This window comes from Emys orbicularis, chromosome 1 (assembly GCF_028017835.1).
Source record: "Emys orbicularis isolate rEmyOrb1 chromosome 1, rEmyOrb1.hap1, whole genome shotgun sequence".
NCBI classification, from domain to species: Eukaryota; Metazoa; Chordata; order Testudines; family Emydidae; genus Emys; species Emys orbicularis.
In genome coordinates this window covers 371747414-371765245 of record NC_088683.1, presented here as the reverse complement: position 1 = coordinate 371765245, position 17832 = coordinate 371747414, and the positions used below count along the sequence as shown (strand labels likewise).

Sequence of the window (17832 nt, the reverse complement as noted above, 5' to 3'; positions counted from 1 at the left end):
TCAAAGCTTATCACAGGAGGGAAATGATAATAAACCTGGTCTGCAGTCTGGAGGGGGAAACTGAGGCACAACACCTCATTGTATTGATGAATATATGTATTGAGTTATCACTAGTTGGAAAAACACAATGGTTAACAACGCTGCACTGAAAGCACACTTGATGACTTTTGAGATCACTAGGCTGATCTACTAAGCGTGGAAGGGTACATAGAAGTTTGCAAGAACACCTGTCGATAACAATGTTTGCAACACTTGGGAGTTTTATGATCAAAAAGTAAAGAGAGCCTTGAACACACTGCTCCTGCATCAGTCAGTGACTAACACTCCTTCAGTGAACTAAGGAGGGAGGTCTGACATTGTGGAGAGGACAATGCAACAGCCTGAGCAGATTTCCCTTTTATGTTTCAAACAACATCTTGTATTAAGTAAAACAATATAAAACAGATTTATTAATTACGGAAAGATCGATTGTTTAAGTGATTATAAGTAATAGTGTAAAGAACAAAGCTGAAATCTGAGAAATAAAGAAAATCACAATCTAAGTTCTATTCCCTAGACATGCTTTGAATCAAACAGTGTGTCACCCTGTTCCAGGTCAGCCATAAAAAATGTTGGGTCTTCGGCACTCTGCCTCCGCAGTAGTCAGTGACTAAGGTGAAGAAGATGTGGATTTTTTGCATGGCCATACCCTGGGGTTGGGAAGCAGCTACAAAGGGGCTAACCAACACGGAAAGTCCCCTTACATCTTTATCTTACCAGACCCTGGCATACCAAGACCGCAAAAATGATCTTAGACTGAGTTCCCTACTGAAGGAGACACTGAAGGGAAAAGAAAACCAGTAGTTAAACACATGTTAAGGTTCAGGAAGGAGTTGAAAGACACAATGGGTATTGACCAACAAACTGTCCAAACACGAGGCGTGGAATAATAAAAATTCTTGGAAATGCCTACCTGTGATAAAAGTTTTGGTGTTATTGTTAAATCTCATAATGCAAATGTAGTTGCTAATGGTAAATCTTATGACAAAAAGAAATGGTACTGATGGTAAGCCTATGCATGATTTCGGGGGAAAGCCTTTGGATATGCCAGTAGTAATCAACAAGAAGCTGTATGTGGCTATTGCTTCTCAGCTAACACCTGTTCACAGGTTCAAAACTTGTCACAGGAGGGAAATGATAATAGACCCGGCCTGCTGTCTGGAGGGGGAAACTGAGGCAAAACACCTCATGGTGTTGATGACCATATGTATTGAGTTACCACTAGTTGGAAAAGCACAATGGTTAACAATGCTTCACAGAAAGCACTCTAGCTGACTTTTTGAGATCACTAGGCTAATCTACAAAGTGTTGAAAGGGTACAAAGATGGTTACAAGAACACCTGTGGATAACACTACAACGTTTGCAACACTTGGGAGTTGTATGGTGTAAAAGTAAAGAGAGCCTTGAACACACTGCTTCTGCATCAGTCAGTGACTAACACTCCTTCAGTGAACTAAGGAGGGAGGTGTGGTTCTCTGTTCCCCAAAGCAACACCCTGTCTGCACCATATTTACCATGGTGATATGATTATGAATATGATTTTTACAAAGTATATAAAATATGTCATGTAAGATGTCAATGGAAAATTATTATTTGCTGAATATGTTTACCCTATTTCTATGCATATATCATTTTTGTACTTAAAGTTCTGAAAGCATGGAAGGGCATGTGACCAGCTCCTGTGGCACTGGACTCTATCTTGTGTCTGTACTTTTCCACTAACTGTGCTGGGGGCGTTTGCTTGGGAAAATGAAGCTCCCTGGGACTGAACTGGGGATGTGGTCCCAGGCTGAAGGGATTTCTAGCCAGTGTATGAAAGATTGGTGGATTGCTGATTCAAAGTCTGTCTAGTGTATAGAAATTAGATTGTGATTTTGTTTATTTCTCAGATTTCAACTTTGTTCTCAAGTATCAGAGTCTCATGCGTCTGACGAAGTGGGTATTCACCCACAAAAACTTATGTTCCAATACGTCTGTTAGTCTATAAGGTGCCACAGGACACTTTGTAACTTTGTTCTTTACACTATTTCTTATAATCACTTAAACAATCAATCTTTCTGTAATTAATAAATATGTTTTCTATTTCTTTACTAAATACAGGATGCTGTTTGAAACGTAAAAGGGAAATCTGCTCAGGCTGATGCATTGTCCTCTCCACATTGAGGGAGGGGTAGACTGGGAAATAAACTGATACTGGTAAGGCTTTTGGCCAGGGCAAGAGGGTACAGCTCTTGGCTCCTAGGCTGGGTAGTTGGCGGAAACTGGCTGAAGCCTCTCTATTGTTGTTTCATGGCTGGCTAGTGAAAGAATTCATGTAACTGCAGCTGGGTGTGTCCCTGTCTGTGTATAGCTGTGTAAGAGCAAGACCTGAGAGGATTGCAGCTTGACAGAGCCTCACAGTGTGAGAGGGCATCAGATTGGTATGCTAGATGGCTCGGCTGTCCCCAATTCCAGTTTGCACCCCAGGGAATTCCATCACCACCCTACCCACAGTGACCAGGCCCTGCAAGACCATGTTTCCATTTCCCTGTTGTCATGTGGTCACTTACTGACAGAGAGACCGTGGTTATGGAAGGGAAGTCAGGACACTTGGCTTCTGTCAGTCAGTCTCTGTGTGACCTTGGACAAGTCATGTCTCGCCGTGCCTCAGTTTACTGATCAGTGAAATGGGGATGGTTCATAGTGACTTTTATTTGCTAGGTTTTTTGAATATTCCTCAATGAAAGGTGCTACACAGTATAAAGATAGTTACTATCTCTGATCCCTTAGCAACAGTCCAATGTGTTTGCTCTAAGTGCTTGTGTATCCTCTTAGTCAACTTTCTGCAGATCTCTCTGTCTATTATCTACCCATTGTGACAAAGTTCCTCCTCTATCTTGGTGGGTCCTGCGCTTATTGGCAGATTTTCTTGCCTCAGAGATTCACCATGTGGGTTGGGGAACAGCCCAGAGACCTTCCCCTCTGGAAGAACCCACAGTCCAGGTCAATTGGGAGGTTTGGGGGTAACCCAGGCCCGCCCTCTACTCCGGGTTCCAGCCCAGGGCCCTGTGGACTGCAGCTGTCTATAGTGCCTCCTGTAACAGCTGCATGACAGCTACAACTCCCTGGGCTACTTCCCCATGGCCTCCTCCAAACACCTTCCTTATTCTCACCACAGGACCTTCCTCCTGGTGTCTGATAACGCTTGTGCTCCTCAGTCCTCCAGCAGCACACCCTCTCACTCTCAGCTCCTTGCGCCTCTTGCTCCCAGCTCCTCACACTCGCACCACAAACTGAAGTGAGCTCCTTTTAAAACCCAGGTGCCTTGATTAGCCTGCCTTAATTGATTCTAGAAGCTTCTTCTTAATTGGCTCCAGGTGTCCTAATTAGCCTGCCTGCCTTAACTGGTTCTAGCAGGTTCCTGATTACTCTAGTGCAGCCCCTTCTCTGGTCACTCAGGGAACAGAAAACTACTCATCCAGTGACCAGTATATTTGCCCTCTACCAGACTCCTGTACCCCACTGGTCTGGCTCTGTCACACCATCTATCCTGAGACTTTAGAATATATCAGATCCTCTGGAGAGTTAGGCATTATCCCTAGTTTCAACTATAATTTTTAAATATATACACACAAACATACAGAGCAGCCAATTCCTCTCTGACTCAGCACAGAGCCCATGAGTTCTCATCTCCCTTTGGGAAGGTTCCTTAATTACTGTTTACTCCTAAAGCTGATTAATTAGCACTAAAGCAGACAGTAGCTTGTCTACAGCCTGTTTTCATTCATATGCTCACTTCTCCTCTAGAGGCTGAGAGAACCCCACTGGGATTACACAGAGCTACATTATAAACTCTGCACAATGTGTATCAGCTCTCGGTGTTGGATACTGCTGCAAATGCTGGGTTCAGAGAGGTGTGGGTCATGGATACTTGAGGGGGATTCCTAAGGAGGACACTTCCATCTCAGAATTCACAGGTACCCATCTCTTGCTGAGGAGCTCACCTGATCGACAAACCCTGTGCAACGTGGGTGTGGTGGGAGAGATAGTAAGTCTGTGGTCCCTTCCGCTCTGCACAACCATGAAACATCCCAGGCCCCTTGCCATAAGTGATGAGTTTGCTAAAGAATCACTGGCCAAAATGTCACTCTTTTCTGTGCACCCCTGGACATCCCACCTGATAGCCTCCAGCCCCAAGGTGGTGCATTTCAGTGGCACAGTGAATCCTTCAGGATGAAAGATGTTAGTAGATGTGCAATACAATGCCAAATTCTGAGACCACGGCCCGTATTTGCTCAGGCCCCAGTGAGGCCAATCTCCCCTTGGAGCAAGAACTGAGTAGAGACATCAGGAGCCAGCTGTGTGTTAATGAACAGACACTGTCGCACTCTCCTCTTGCATTTCAGGGCTCTGTCTATTAATGGGGCAGAGGGACAGGGGCTGTTATCTGACTTTTATCTGCTGGAAAGCTTGGAGGTGCTAGGGCTCCTCACTAGAACAATAATGAGAATTTTTCAGCATGGGTAACATATACTTTCTCCTAGCTTCATTCAAGAAGTCAGCTGAATTGTTATGGCTGAAACTTTCAAAACAACAATTCTGCTCGAAGCAGACACCCAAGATGGGAAACTTCAGTCCAAGCACCAAAATTTGGCAAACTTATAAGCAACTGAAAATGAGGTCTTCTAAAGGAAGGTGTCAGACATCCATAACTATAGGTGATGCCACCAGCACCACATACAATGGCACATACATTTGTGAATCCCATTTTTTTATGCTATTCACTCCAATAATGTTGGTAGCAAGGAGTTCTACAGCCCAAATAAGAATTATGTTAGCAATTACCTTTTCTCAATGTTATATGTTCAGACTTTCAATTTAACTAAATGTTCCCTTGTTCATGTTATGAGACACATTAAATATAAATGCCTGATCTACTTTCTTTATCAATAGATCCATAGGGTTTAACGTTAGAAGGGACCATTAGAGCATCCCGTCTGACCTCCTTTAAAACACAGGCCCATTAAATTTCACTCCGTTTCCTCTGGATTGAGCTGAAAGATTTGCTTGTGTCTAAAGGCTGGTCCACACTAGGATTTTACATCATAGAGTGATAGAGCCATAGAGTTATAAGGGAATGCAAATCTGCCTTCTTGAAATCCATTGTCTTTATTTTGCAAAAAGAACAGGAGTACTTGTGGCACCTTAGAGACTAACAAATTTACTTGAGCATAAGCTTTTGTGGGCTATAGCCCACTTCATCGGATGCATAGAATGGAACATATAGTGAAGATATATATATACATACAGAGAACATGAAAAGGTAGGAGTTCCCCTACCAACATGGCAATGGGGCATTGCTGGCACATGATGGCATATATCACATTGGTAGATGTGCAGGTGAATGAGCCCCTGATGGTGTGGCTGATGTGATTAGGTCCTATGATGGTGTCACTTGAATAGATATGTGGACAGAGTTGGCATCTGGCTTTGTTGCAAGGATAGGTTCCTGGGTTAGTGTGTTTGTTCTGTGGTGTGTGGTTGCTGGTGAGTATTTGCTTCAGGTTGGCAGGCTGTCTGTAAGCGAGGACAGGTCTGTCTCCCAAGATCTGTGAGAGTGAGGGAACATCTTTCAGGATAGGTTGTAGATCTTTGATGATGCGCTGGAGAGGTTTTAGTTGGGGGCTGAAGGTGACAGCTAGTGATGTTCTGTTATTTTCTTTGTTGGGCCTGTCTTGTAGTAGGTGACTTCTGGGTACTCTTCTGGCTCTGTCAATCTGTTTTTTCACTGAATCAGGTGGGTATTGTAGTTTTAAGAATGCTTAATAGAGATCTTGTAGGTGTTTGTCTCTGTCTGAGGGATTGGAGCTAATGCGGTTGTATTTTATAGCTTCGCTGTAGACAATGGATCATGTGGTGTGTCCTGGATGGAAGCTGGAGGCATGTAGGTAAGTATAGCAGTCAGTAGGATTCCCGTATAGGGTGGTGTTTATGTGACCATTGCTTATTAGGGGCTCGTTCACCTGCACATCTACCAATGTGATATATGCCATCATGTGCCAGCAATGCCCCTCTCCAATGTACATTGGCCAAACCGGACAGTCTCTATGCAAAAGAATAAATGGACACAAATCTGACATCAGGAATCATAACACTTAAACACCAGTAGGAGAACACTTCAACCTCTCTGGCCACTCAGTAACAGATTTAAAGGTGGCAATTTTGCAACAGAAAAGCTTCAAAAAACAGACTCCAACGAGAAACTGCTGAACTTGAATTAATATGCAAACTAGATGCCCAATCCCATCCTGGCGAGGCGGCGGCCATATCCCCCACTCATACTGCGAGCACATGGCCGTGCTGAAACTGGCCTGCACAGACATCCATGTCAGTAGTTACTACAACCTCTCTGTGACATTCTTGGTGACCGCTCTGGATGTGTTTTTTATCACCGTGTCCTATATCCAGATCCTAAGGGCCATCTTCAGCCTCCCCACAAAGGAAGCCCGGCTCAAAACTTTTGGGACCTGCAGCTCCCACCTCTGTACCATCATAGCCTTTTACATCCCAGCTCTTTTCTCCTCCCTCACACACCGGTTTGGCCACAATGTGCCTCTGCATTTCCACGTTCTCATGGCCAACGTGTACCTCCTGGTGCCCCCCATGCTACATCCCATCATCTACGGAGTGAGGACCAAACAGATCTGGGACAGGCTGCTCCGGCTCTTTACTTATATGGAAACTAAAGTTTTTTCCTGGTTCTTTGGCTCCCAGACCGAGCTCTGTGCAGAACTGACTGGTGACATAGTGCTGGGCCCTCTACTCTGAATCACTGACTGGACAATCAGAGAGACATTAGACCCTTTCCTGGCCTTACAGTGCTGTGTAAGCCTGATAAATTGGGGAATCGGTCTGCGTACAACTCATTAACATATAGAGTTGCCACTTTTCTAATTCCTGATAATTGGACACCAGACCCCCAACCCTTGCCCAGCCTCTTCCCTCAAGGCCTCCAGCATATGACGAGCCCAGTTCTTGGCCCACCATTTAGTGGCCATGATGGCCTTTTTCATCTCAGGTCTCACCTTGGGCTGTTCACCCTTCAGACACCCCTGCGCATACTCCAGGAGTTGGGGCCACCTTATTGTCTAATGCTCGGGTTTTCCTTGAATGGATCCTAAAAGAGGGTGCTCCGCACCCACCCCTCATCCCAGTGCCTCTGGAACTCTTGATTGGGCTCCTGTCCCATGAGTCACCCTGGCCCCCTCCCTTTCATAACCTTAGCTGGCTTCACACCCTGCAGCTGGTTCATTTCTGAATTCCACCAAGGGAACAACTTTACATGCTCATGCTCCACATACTTCACTTCTTCAGATACCCTGATACCAAGTGGAGGGACATAGTACCACCTTCGGAGGGTGAGGAATCCCAGTGCACCAGAAAGTACTCCACCCTGGTCCAACAGCCCAGCGGGGATATCGGTTGATGGCTCCTTCATGAAGCCATGACCACAGGCATGTACGTGGCACAGTTCACCCCCATTCCAGATGCCTGCGCATTTTGTGGCATGAGGCAGATCCTGGTGCACGCTTATCTAGAATGTGCAAGGTTGCAGCCCCTATTCCAACTCCTCCACTACTTCAACGGGAGGTTCTGCCTGCACTTTTCCCCACAACTTTTCTTATCTGCTAACTGCTTTAGCTGAACATACAGGATGTGGCCTACAGGTCCCTTGTGTTACAGGTGAAATATACTCTAATAAATATCTGTAAACTTATTAATAAAACAAATAATCAAACCCATAAGAAAATAAGAAACTTATTAGAAAAGATATATACGCAAGCAAGTAGGCTAGACTATAGGCTACCACAGCTGCAGGTTGCTAGTTGGTAATGGCCAGGGACTTAGAAGTGACAAAGAGAGGGAGACACTTGTGGGTGTGCAGGTGAGTTACAAAGGAAAGAGAGAGCTGGACCTAAATAGTCCAGGAGAAATAGAGAAAGAGAGAGAGAGAGACAGAGAACAGGGACTCCCTGTCTCTGCCATTCTGGGGAGCACTTTCCAAGAAAGACACAAACTCTCTCCCTGACCCCAAACAGGCACTGTGTGTTCCACAAACATTTCCTTCAGGGAAGTCCGGCTGCCAGCTGGATCAGTTCTGGAACGAGAGCACTTGGGGAAACACAGATGGCAGAGGAGCCACATATAGGTGAAGGAAATATCTTGTGGCAGTTTCCTGGCCAGGCCCATTCCCCTTCCATATCTGTGTAGCAGCTCCAGGGTTGCTGTCACAGCCCTGCTCAACCTCGTGCAGCTGGACAATCATCAGCCAAGAGTGTTTGGGGCTCACAAACAAGACCCATGGGCTTTTGAGTCACAGCACTGATCAGGCCCTGCCTCTAGCTCTGGGTTTCTAGGCAAAATCTCTCAGTGAAGCTTCCATTCTATCACCTCTCTCTGGGAGCAGAAACCTGCAGGTCAAGCACCAAGGCCCTGAGGCTAGCTTTCACTCGGCTCCCCGACACTCCAAATGCTTCAGCCCACGCTTCCCTCAGCTCCCCCTTGGGCGCACTCTGTTTCCAGTTTCTCTGTTTCAGGGCACAGGATCGTTAAAGCAAACAGCCCCAGGCCTTGCAAAAGGGGTTGTGTGACATATGGCCAGAAAGAGTTAAGCAACTTGCAGGCTATTGACCCAGATTCACCCTTTAGAGTCAGGTTAGAAAAGTATGTAAATGGCAATTAGGACCATTCCACCTTTAATAGGCTAGAGCTTTGAAATATAGACTTGTATTATTAAAGAACTGGAAGAAGTTAGTGACTCTAGTAGTCTCTGTTTACTGACAACTTGTTAGAATTTAGCAGTGTAACCAAACGATTCCTATCTAGAGCTGTATTCGATTAATTCAGAGACGAAAAGGAAATATTATTAGATGGAACTTGGGTGCAATAATCTCATTTTCTGTATGTCTCTTTAAAGTTTCTTGTGAACTCTCTATAAACTGCTTAATGGATAATAACCTTATGTTAATCCACGTAGTTAATTACCAGTGATGTTTAGGAAATAGAAGGTTACTTCAAAAGCCGATTGTTCACCCAAGGTCTGCTCTGCTGCCATGAACTGTATAAAGGGCTCTTGGAACCTGATCCTTTTTACCTCGGATCTGCTTAAGCATCATCAGGGGAAGCTTGAGTCACAAGACTCTGATCTCCAGTTATTCCCTGGACCGCCCTGATAATGAATATTTCAACATTGGACTATGATCTCTTGTCTAATTCTGAAAGAACTCTGTAGAACTCTGAAGCCAGCCATCTTTACTATGAAACTGACTTAAAAACTCTAATCATGTCTCTGTGTATAATTATCTTTTAACCAATACTCTGTCTTTTAAAATAAATCTTAGTTTAGTTAATAAGAATTGGCTCTTTGTGATTATTTGAGTAATATCTGAAACATTCATTCACCTGGGAGGTGATGTGTATAATCCTTTGGGATTGGTAGAACTTTATTATATGATGAGCAAGATTTTCAATAGTCATCATCATACTTGACTTGGTTGTCTGGGTGGAAGCCCAAGGCTCGGTGGGTTTAAGGGACCTGGGTTTTGGCTTCTGTGTAAGCAGTAAAGCATTGTGAAAGCTGTTTTGTTGCTGCCTTGTTAAATCCAAGTATTAGAATAACCACCCGTTTGGGGGATTGTCTGCCTCCTTCTTTGCAGTTTGCCCTGATTGAGCAGTCTCAGAATGGGGCCCCCTGGAACTCCATTCACAGGTTGCTAAAACAATTCCTCTACTTTAGACAGCAGAAGAGATACCCAGATTCTGGAAAACACAACACAACACAACATCTTCACACCATTTCCTTCTTCAGTGAACTTAAGAATGGTCATGTTGTGTTAGACCAAAGGTCCATGTAGCCCAGTATCCTGTCTTTCAACAGTGTCCAATGTCAGATTCTTCAGAGGGAATGAACAGAAGAGATAATTCTGAAAGGATCCATTCCCAATTAACCTTTCCCAGCTTCAAGCAAACAGAGGCTAGGGACATCATGCCTGCCCATCCTGGCTAATAGTCATTGATGGACCTATCCTCCATGAATTCATCTAGTTCTTTTTGAAAGCTGTTATAGTCTTGGCCTTCACCCCATCCTCTGTCAAAGAGCTACACATGTTGACTGTGTGTTGTGTGAAGAAATATATATATGACATAACTAGAATATGTTTTATGCTACATATGCCATGAAACATATCTCTGTAAAGGTCATGATCTGCTGAATCTATTAATCCTATTTGTATGCATGTGTCATTTTTGTATTCAAAGTTATGAATATTGGCTGCATACTTGTTTGATTCTAAGTAGGCTGTATTGAAGCAGTTGGTCAGCTTCCTGAGAAAAGACTATTCTCAGTAAGTGCCCAATCAAGAAAAACTTAAGCCAACCATGAACTTGGAGACACCAATCCACATCGGAACTTTCCCAGGAATGTGGCTTGGCTGGTAAAGAACTGAGTCATGCATGGAAATTCTGGAACTGGTGAGGAACTTTTCTGTGTTCAGTTGGATTAGACATAGGTTTGTGTGTTTTATTTGATTTTACTTGGTAATTCACTTTGTTCTGTCTGTCACTACTTGGAACCACTTAAATTCTACTTTCTGTATTTAATAAAATCACTTTTTACTTATTCAATAACCCAGAGTATGTATTAATACCTGGGCAAACAGCTGTGCATATCTCTCTATTAGTGTTATAGAGGGAGAACAATTTATGAGTTTACTCTGTCTAAGCTTTATACAGGGTAAAACGGATTTATTTGGGTTTAGACCCCATTGGGAGTTGGGCATGTGAGTGTTAAAGACAGGAACACTTCTGTTAGCTGCTTTCAGTTAAGTGTGCAGCTTTGGGGCAAGTAATTCAGACCCTGGGTCTGTGTTGAAGCAGACGGGTGAGTCTGGCTCCCCAAGATGGGGTGCTGGGGTCCTGAGCTGGCAGGGAAAGCAGGAGCAGAAGTAGCCTTGGGACATCAGGTGGCAGCTCCCAAGGGGGGTTCTGTGATCCAACCCATCACACACTCCTGCAGTAAACTAAGGGGAGAGGTGTGACATTCTGTGCCCCAAATCAACATCCTGGCACCCCATATTTACCTTGGTGATATGATTATGATGTGACACTGGTCTCCATCTTGCGGCTGTTCCTTTCCAGTAACTGTGCTGGGGGCTTTTGCTTGGAATAATGAAGCTCCCTCTACATGGCAGAAGCTATAAAATGTGGAAGCGACATCATCACTTGGCCTCACTCCCCCACAACACAACACCAAAGACGTTAGAAACTGGGACTGAACTGAGGCTGTGGTCCCAGGCTGAAGGGGTTTCTACCCTGTGTGTGGAAGATTGGTGGATTGTTTGAACCATCAGGGTGAGACACTGTTTCATTCAAAATCAGTCTAGTATATAGCACTTAGATTGTGATTTTGTTTATTTCTCAGATTTCAGCTTTGTTCTTTGCACTATTACTTATAATCTCTTAAACAATCGATCTTTCTGTAATTAATAAATCTGTTTTATATTGTTTACCTTACCACAGAATGTTGTTTGAAACTTAAAAGCGAAATCTGCTCAGGCTGATGTATTGTCCTCTCCACATTGAGGGAGGGCCAGACTGGGAAATAAACATATACTGGTCAGGCTTTTGGCCAGGACAAGACGGTACAGCTCTTGGGTTCTAGGCTGGGGAACTGGGGGGAACTGGCTGGAACCTCTCTATTGTTGTTTCATGGATGGCTAGTGAAAGCATTCATGTAACTGCAGCTGGGTGTGTCCCTGTCTGTGTATAGCTGTGTAAGTGCAGGACCTGAGAGGATTGCAGCTTGTCACAACCTCACAGTGTGAGGGGGCCCAGATTGGTATGCCAGAGGGCTTGGTGGTCCCCAGTTCCAGGTGGCACTCCAGGGAATTTCTTCCCTCCCGTCCCCTGCCCCAGTGAACAGGCCCTGCAAGACCGTAAGTCCATTTCCCTGTTGTCATGTGGTCACTTACAGACACAGAGACCGTGGTTATGGAAGGGAAGTCAGGACACTTGGGTTCTGTCAGTCATTCACTGTGTGACCTTGGACAAGTCATGTCTCCCTGTGCCTCAGTTTACCTATCGGTGAAATGGGAATGGTTCATAGTGACTTTTCTTTGCTGCGTGTTTTGAAGATCCGTCAATGAAAGGTGCTACACAGTATGATGATAGTTACTGATGAGAAGTACTGATCTCTGATCCCTTAGTGACAGCCCATGTGTTTGCTGTAAGTGCTTGTGTCTCCTCTTAGGGTACGTCTATACTTACCTCCGGGTTCGGCGGTAAGCAATCGATCTTCTGGGATCGATTTATCGCGTCTTGTCTACACGCGATAAATTGATCCCGGAAGTGCTCGCCGTCGACGCCGGTACTCCTGCTCCGCGAGAGGAGTCAGTGGAGTCAATGGGGGAGCCTGCCTGCCGCATGTGGACCCGCGGTAAGTACCTTGTAGTTCGAACTAAGGTACTTCGACTTCAGCTACGTTATTCACGTAGCTGAAGTTGCATATCTTAGTTTGAACTGGGGGGTTAGTGTGGACTAGCCCTTAGTCAACTTACTTTAGATCTCTCTGTCTACTATCTACACATCTATCCTGAGAATTAGGCTTTATCGCTAATTTTCTTTCTCATCAACTATAATTTTTAAATACATACACAGAAACATACAGAGCAGCCAATTCCTCTCTGACTCAGCACAGAGCCCAAGAGTTCTCATCTCCCTTTTGGAAGGTTCCTTAATTACTGTTTACTTCTTAAGCTGGATAATTAGCACCGAAGTGGAGACATACTTGTCTGCAGTCTGTTTACATTCAGATGATCCCTTATCCTCTAGAGGCTGAGCGAACCCCACTGGGAATACACAGAGCTATATTATAAACTGCGCACACTGTGTCGGCTCTCGGTGTCGGATGATGCTGCAGATGCTGGGTTCAGAGAGGTATAGGTCACAGATACCTGAGAGGGATTCCTAGGGAGGACACTTCCATCTCATAATTCACAGGTACACATCTCTTGATGAGGAGCTCACCCGATCGACAATCCTTCTGCAACATGGGTGTGGTGGGATAGAGAGTAAGTTTTTGATCCTTTCCGCTCCGCACAACCATGAAACATCCCAGGGTCCTTGACATAAGTGATGAGTTTGCTAAAGAATCACTGGCCAAAATGTCACTCTTTTCTGTGCACCACTGTGCATTCTGCCTGATGGCCTCCAGCCCCAAGGTTACCCTTGTTACCCTGTCAAAGAAAGCTATGAGGTTGGTTTGACATGTTTTGTTCTTGAGAAATCCATGCTGACTATCACTTATCACTTCATTATCTTCTAGACATTTTCAAATTGATTTCTTAATAAATTGCTACATTATCTTACCTGGTACAGAAGTTAAGCTGACTGGTCGATAATTGCCTGGGTTTCTCTTATATCCCTTTTTATAGATAGGCACTATGTGTGCTCTTTTCCAGTCTTCCGGAATCTCCCTGTCTCCGATGACTTTTCAAAGATAATAGCTAATGGCTCAGATATTTCCTCAGTTAGTTCCCTCAGAGTATTCTAGGATACATTTCTTCAGGCCTGGTGACTTCAAGACATCTAACTTGTCCAAGTAACTTTTAACTTGTTCGTTCCCTATTTTAGCATCTGAACATACCCCATTTTCACTGGCATTCTCTATGCTATGTGTCCAAACACCACTAACTGTCTTGGTGAAAACTGAAACAAATAAGTCATTGAACTATTCTGTCATTTCCACATTTCTTCTTATTGTTTAGTAACGGACCTACCCTGTCCTTGGTCTTCTGCTTGCTTCTAAGGTATTTGTAGAATGTTTTCTTGTTACCCTTTTGTCTCTAGTTATTTTGATCTTTTGTGCTTTGGCATTTCTAATTTTGCCCCTACATACATGAATTATTTGCCTATATATCTCCTTTGTAATGTGACCTTGTTTCCACTTTTTGTAGGATCTTTTTTGATTTTTAGATCATTCAAGATCCCCTGGTTAACTCATTGCAGTCTCTTGCCATACTTCCTATCTTTCCTACGCAGGGGGATCGTTTGTTATTGTGCCCTTAATGATGTCTCTCTGAAAAAATACCTGTCTTCTATTGTTTTTCCCCTTAGACTTGCTTCCCATGAGATCTTGCCTACCTACTCAATGACTTTGCTCAAGTCTGCCTTCTTGAAATCCATTGTCTTTATTTTGCTGTTCTCCCTCCTACCATTCCTTAGAATCATAAACTCTATCATTTCATGATCACTTTTCCCCAAGTTGCCTTCCGTTTTCAAATTCACAACCAGTTCCTCCTTATATGTCAAAATCAAGTCTAGAACAACCTCTCTCCAAGTAGGTTTCTCCAGCTTCTGGAAAAAAAATTGTCTCCAATACATTCCAAGAACTTATTGGATAATCTATGCCTTGGTGTAGACAGCATGAGATGAATTCTTCCATTGACCTGGCTACCACCTCTCGGGTATTACCTATGCTGAGGGGAGAACCCTTCCATCCATGTAAGTAGTGTCTATATTGAAGCACTATGGCAGCACTGCTATAGCATTTTAAACAACCCTTCAAGCAGATTTTCCAGGAAAAAACATCCAGTCTGGATGTGCCAACATGGGGAATTGGAGAATCCAACACTTCCCTTTTCAGTGTGTCCTAATGGTTAATCATCATCGGTGCTAAATATTTGGCCTTAATTTCAAGCTCGAATTTACCTGGCTTCAGCTTCCAGCCCTTTGGTTTCCCTCAGCCTTTGTTTGGTAGATTAAAGAGCTCATTATTATACATGATTTTCTGCACATGAAAGTCTCCACTCAATAATCTTTTTGATAAGTTAAGAGCTCTATACCTTCAAGTTTAATGATCCGTCTTTTTCTCTATCCTCCAATGTTTTTTGTGGCTCTTTCCTGCACCCTCTCCAAGTTTTCAACATCTTTTTTCAAATGTGGACCCCAGAACTGGATGCAGTTTATTTCACCAATCCCATGTGAAGAGGTCAAATCCTTCCCCTGCTCCAACTCACCAACTCAGTATTTTCCACTACTAAATCAAATGCCTCTGAGAAATCAAGGTTCGTTGCATCAGCGTTGTTCACTTGATCCACCAAATGTGTACCCTTGCTCAACCAATGTATACTCTCATAAAAGGATGAAATCAGGTTTATTTGACAAGATCTCTTTTGCATAAACCCTGTTGGTGACTAGCATTACTTACATATCAAGACTTCTTTTAACTAATCCCATACCCGCTTTTCCATAGTTTCTTAACCTTGTCAATTCTTTTATAAAAAAACCTTTCCTTTTATATTTCAATATTTTACATTTAACACAGGAATTGACATAAATCTTTTCGAGGATTTATCTTGTTCTTAATATATTTAATAAACTCCTTTTTGTGATCCATATCCCTGCAATACATGGCGTTTTCCCTGATGTCTTAACGTTCCTTATCAATTTTCTTAACTTCTGATTTCTATTGTTGGCTCGCTATTTTCCCTTTTTCCTCTTTGTTACATATTGCTTCCCTCCCTCTAATTGTTGCCTTCACTTTAGCACTAAACTGAGTTTTTACCCAAAGTTGTTCACTTTGTTGACTCTGGAATCGTGAGTTTTCTGATATCTAATAAAATGTTATCAAAGAATTACCAATATTCATTCATATTTTTCTGTCTAAATTTTTCCTCCCAATCAGTTTTGCTAACAATTTTCCTCAGCTTTAGGGAATTAGTTCTCGTGGAGCATGAAGTGTGTATAGATAGTATTGGTTGGGAACTGTCCATTAGAATGTAAATCAGTTTCTTTTTTATTTTCCTCTCCTACATCATATGCTCTCATCTTTCTCTCTTGTATAAACTAAAGACTCCCAGACTTTTAGCTCCTCAATAGAGACTGGGTGACAAAAACTGAACACATTCCCGAACATGTTATGCTCCATCCCATATCTTAGGGATCTGAACATTCTTTTGTTTTGTCCACTGCTGCGAATGAGCAGGGGTTTCTCTTGAGCTGCTATTAATGGCGCTCAGGTCTTTCCCCTGAGGTATGTTCTAGATGGGATATTTCTCTCAGCACATGTCTTCGCAAAATTTTGTTTTTTTCCCCTGTCTGAGTTTGAGAACTGGATGAATGGGGAACTCCCTTCAGTATAGACTCCTTATCCTGGCTCTCATTGCATTAAGGATCAATGATGGATAACCAGTATCCACACTTCTGTTTCCTGCTGATGCCTCTTAAGGTTCCCCCACCACAAAGTATAGGAATTATTAATGCAGGGAGCACAATACAAATATGGAATTGTATTTAGTAGGGTCATTGTTCACAGTTATTCTCTCTGAATAGTGAAAATGTAATTTTTCAGTGTGTGAAGAGCATTCAACCTGCTTCTCCCATGAAAACAGCCTCCACTACTGAATGCAGTGTCTCATATTAACGTTGTCTCTCCATGCAGGCATTTCAACTGCGACCATCATCCGAGATCCTGGGAACACACAGAAAGTCAGGGGAGAATATAGTAAATGCAGAAGACACCCTTATGCCTCAGAATTGAGCACTTTTCCCCCTATGCCATGTCAGATTCTAACACAACCGCCTTCACCAACCCCTCCACCTTCATCCTGCTGGGCATTCCTGATCTAGAGGAAGCCCATATCTGGATCTCCATTCCCTTCTGTGCTATGTACGCCATAGCCGTGTTGGGGAACTTCACCATCCTGTTCATCGTGAAGAGGGAGACAAGCCTCCACGAGCCTATGTTCTATTTCCTCTGCATGCTGGCCATCAGCGACCTGATCATGTCCACATCCTCCGTACCCAAAATGCTGAGTATCTTCTGGTTCAATTCCAGGGAGATCAGTTTCAGTGCCTGCCTCACCCAAATGTATTTTGTTCACTCCTTCTCAGGGATGGAGTCTGGAATCCTCGTGGCCATGGCTTTTGATCACTACGTGGCCATCTGCAATCCTCTGAGACATTCCAGCATCCTGACAAACTCTGTGGTGGCCAAGATCGGTTTGGCTGTGGTGCTGCGCAGTGGCATACTCGCATTGCCCTATCCCTTCCTGGCGAGCCAGTGGCCATATTGCAGAACCAACATCATCCCCCATTTCTATTGTGGACATATATCAGTGGTGAAGCTGGCCTGCGCTGACATACGCATCAGTAGTTACTATGGCCTGTTTGATCTTCTCTCTGTGATCGGAGTGGATGGGTTTTTTATCGCCGTATCCTATACTCAGATCCTCAGGGCCATCTTCCGCCTCCCCACAAAGGATGCTCGGCTCAAAACTTTTGGGACCTGCATCTCTCATGTTTGTGCCATCTCAGCTTTATACATCCCAGATTTATTCTCCTCCCTCATTCAGCGGTTTGACCACAATGTGCCACTGCATTTACGCATTCTCCTTACCAGTGTGTACCACATGGTGCCCCCCGTGCTACACCCCATCATTTACGGGTTGAGGACCAAACAGATCCGGGGCAGGCTGCTCCAGCTCTTTACTCATAAAAAGAACTAAATGTTTTCTCCTTGTGCTCTGGATCTCAGATTGAGCTCTGTGCAGAGCTGGCTGGTGCATGGTGCTGGGGCCTCTTCCCTGAATCACTTCCTGGACAGTCACAGTGGGATTAAACCCTTTCCTGTCCTTACTGTGCTGTGTCAATGGGATGAACTGGGGAATCATTCTATGTACACTACACTGGTTGTGACCTTTCTAATTGCTCTTAGCTGGATGCCTGAAATTGGAATCTTGCCCCATAGCCTCTGT

General features: G+C 43.9%; 2 protein-coding genes across 2 annotated transcripts in view; both read left to right on the top strand.

Annotated features, from left to right (window-relative positions):
• LOC135873993 (olfactory receptor 52E4-like) overlaps positions 1–6847 on the top strand; it is a 30557-nt gene extending 23710 nt beyond the window's left edge. The window contains exon 2 of the mRNA XM_065398650.1: positions 6399–6847. Coding sequence (XP_065254722.1) covers positions 6399–6847 — 449 coding nt within the window. The remainder of the gene's footprint in view (positions 1–6398) is intronic.
• Positions 6848–16635: 9788 nt separating this feature from the next.
• Positions 16636–17583, top strand: LOC135895500 (olfactory receptor 52E4-like). The gene has a single exon (XM_065423609.1). The coding sequence runs from the start codon at positions 16636–16638 to the stop codon at positions 17581–17583; it is 948 nt and encodes a 315-aa protein (XP_065279681.1).
• Positions 17584–17832: the final 249 nt, after the last annotated feature.

What these genes read in the sequence shown, in the direction of transcription:
- LOC135895500 (XM_065423609.1), top strand. Translation starts at nt 16,636, where the DNA reads ATGTCAGATTCTAACACAACCGCCTTCACCAACCCCTCCACCTTCATC.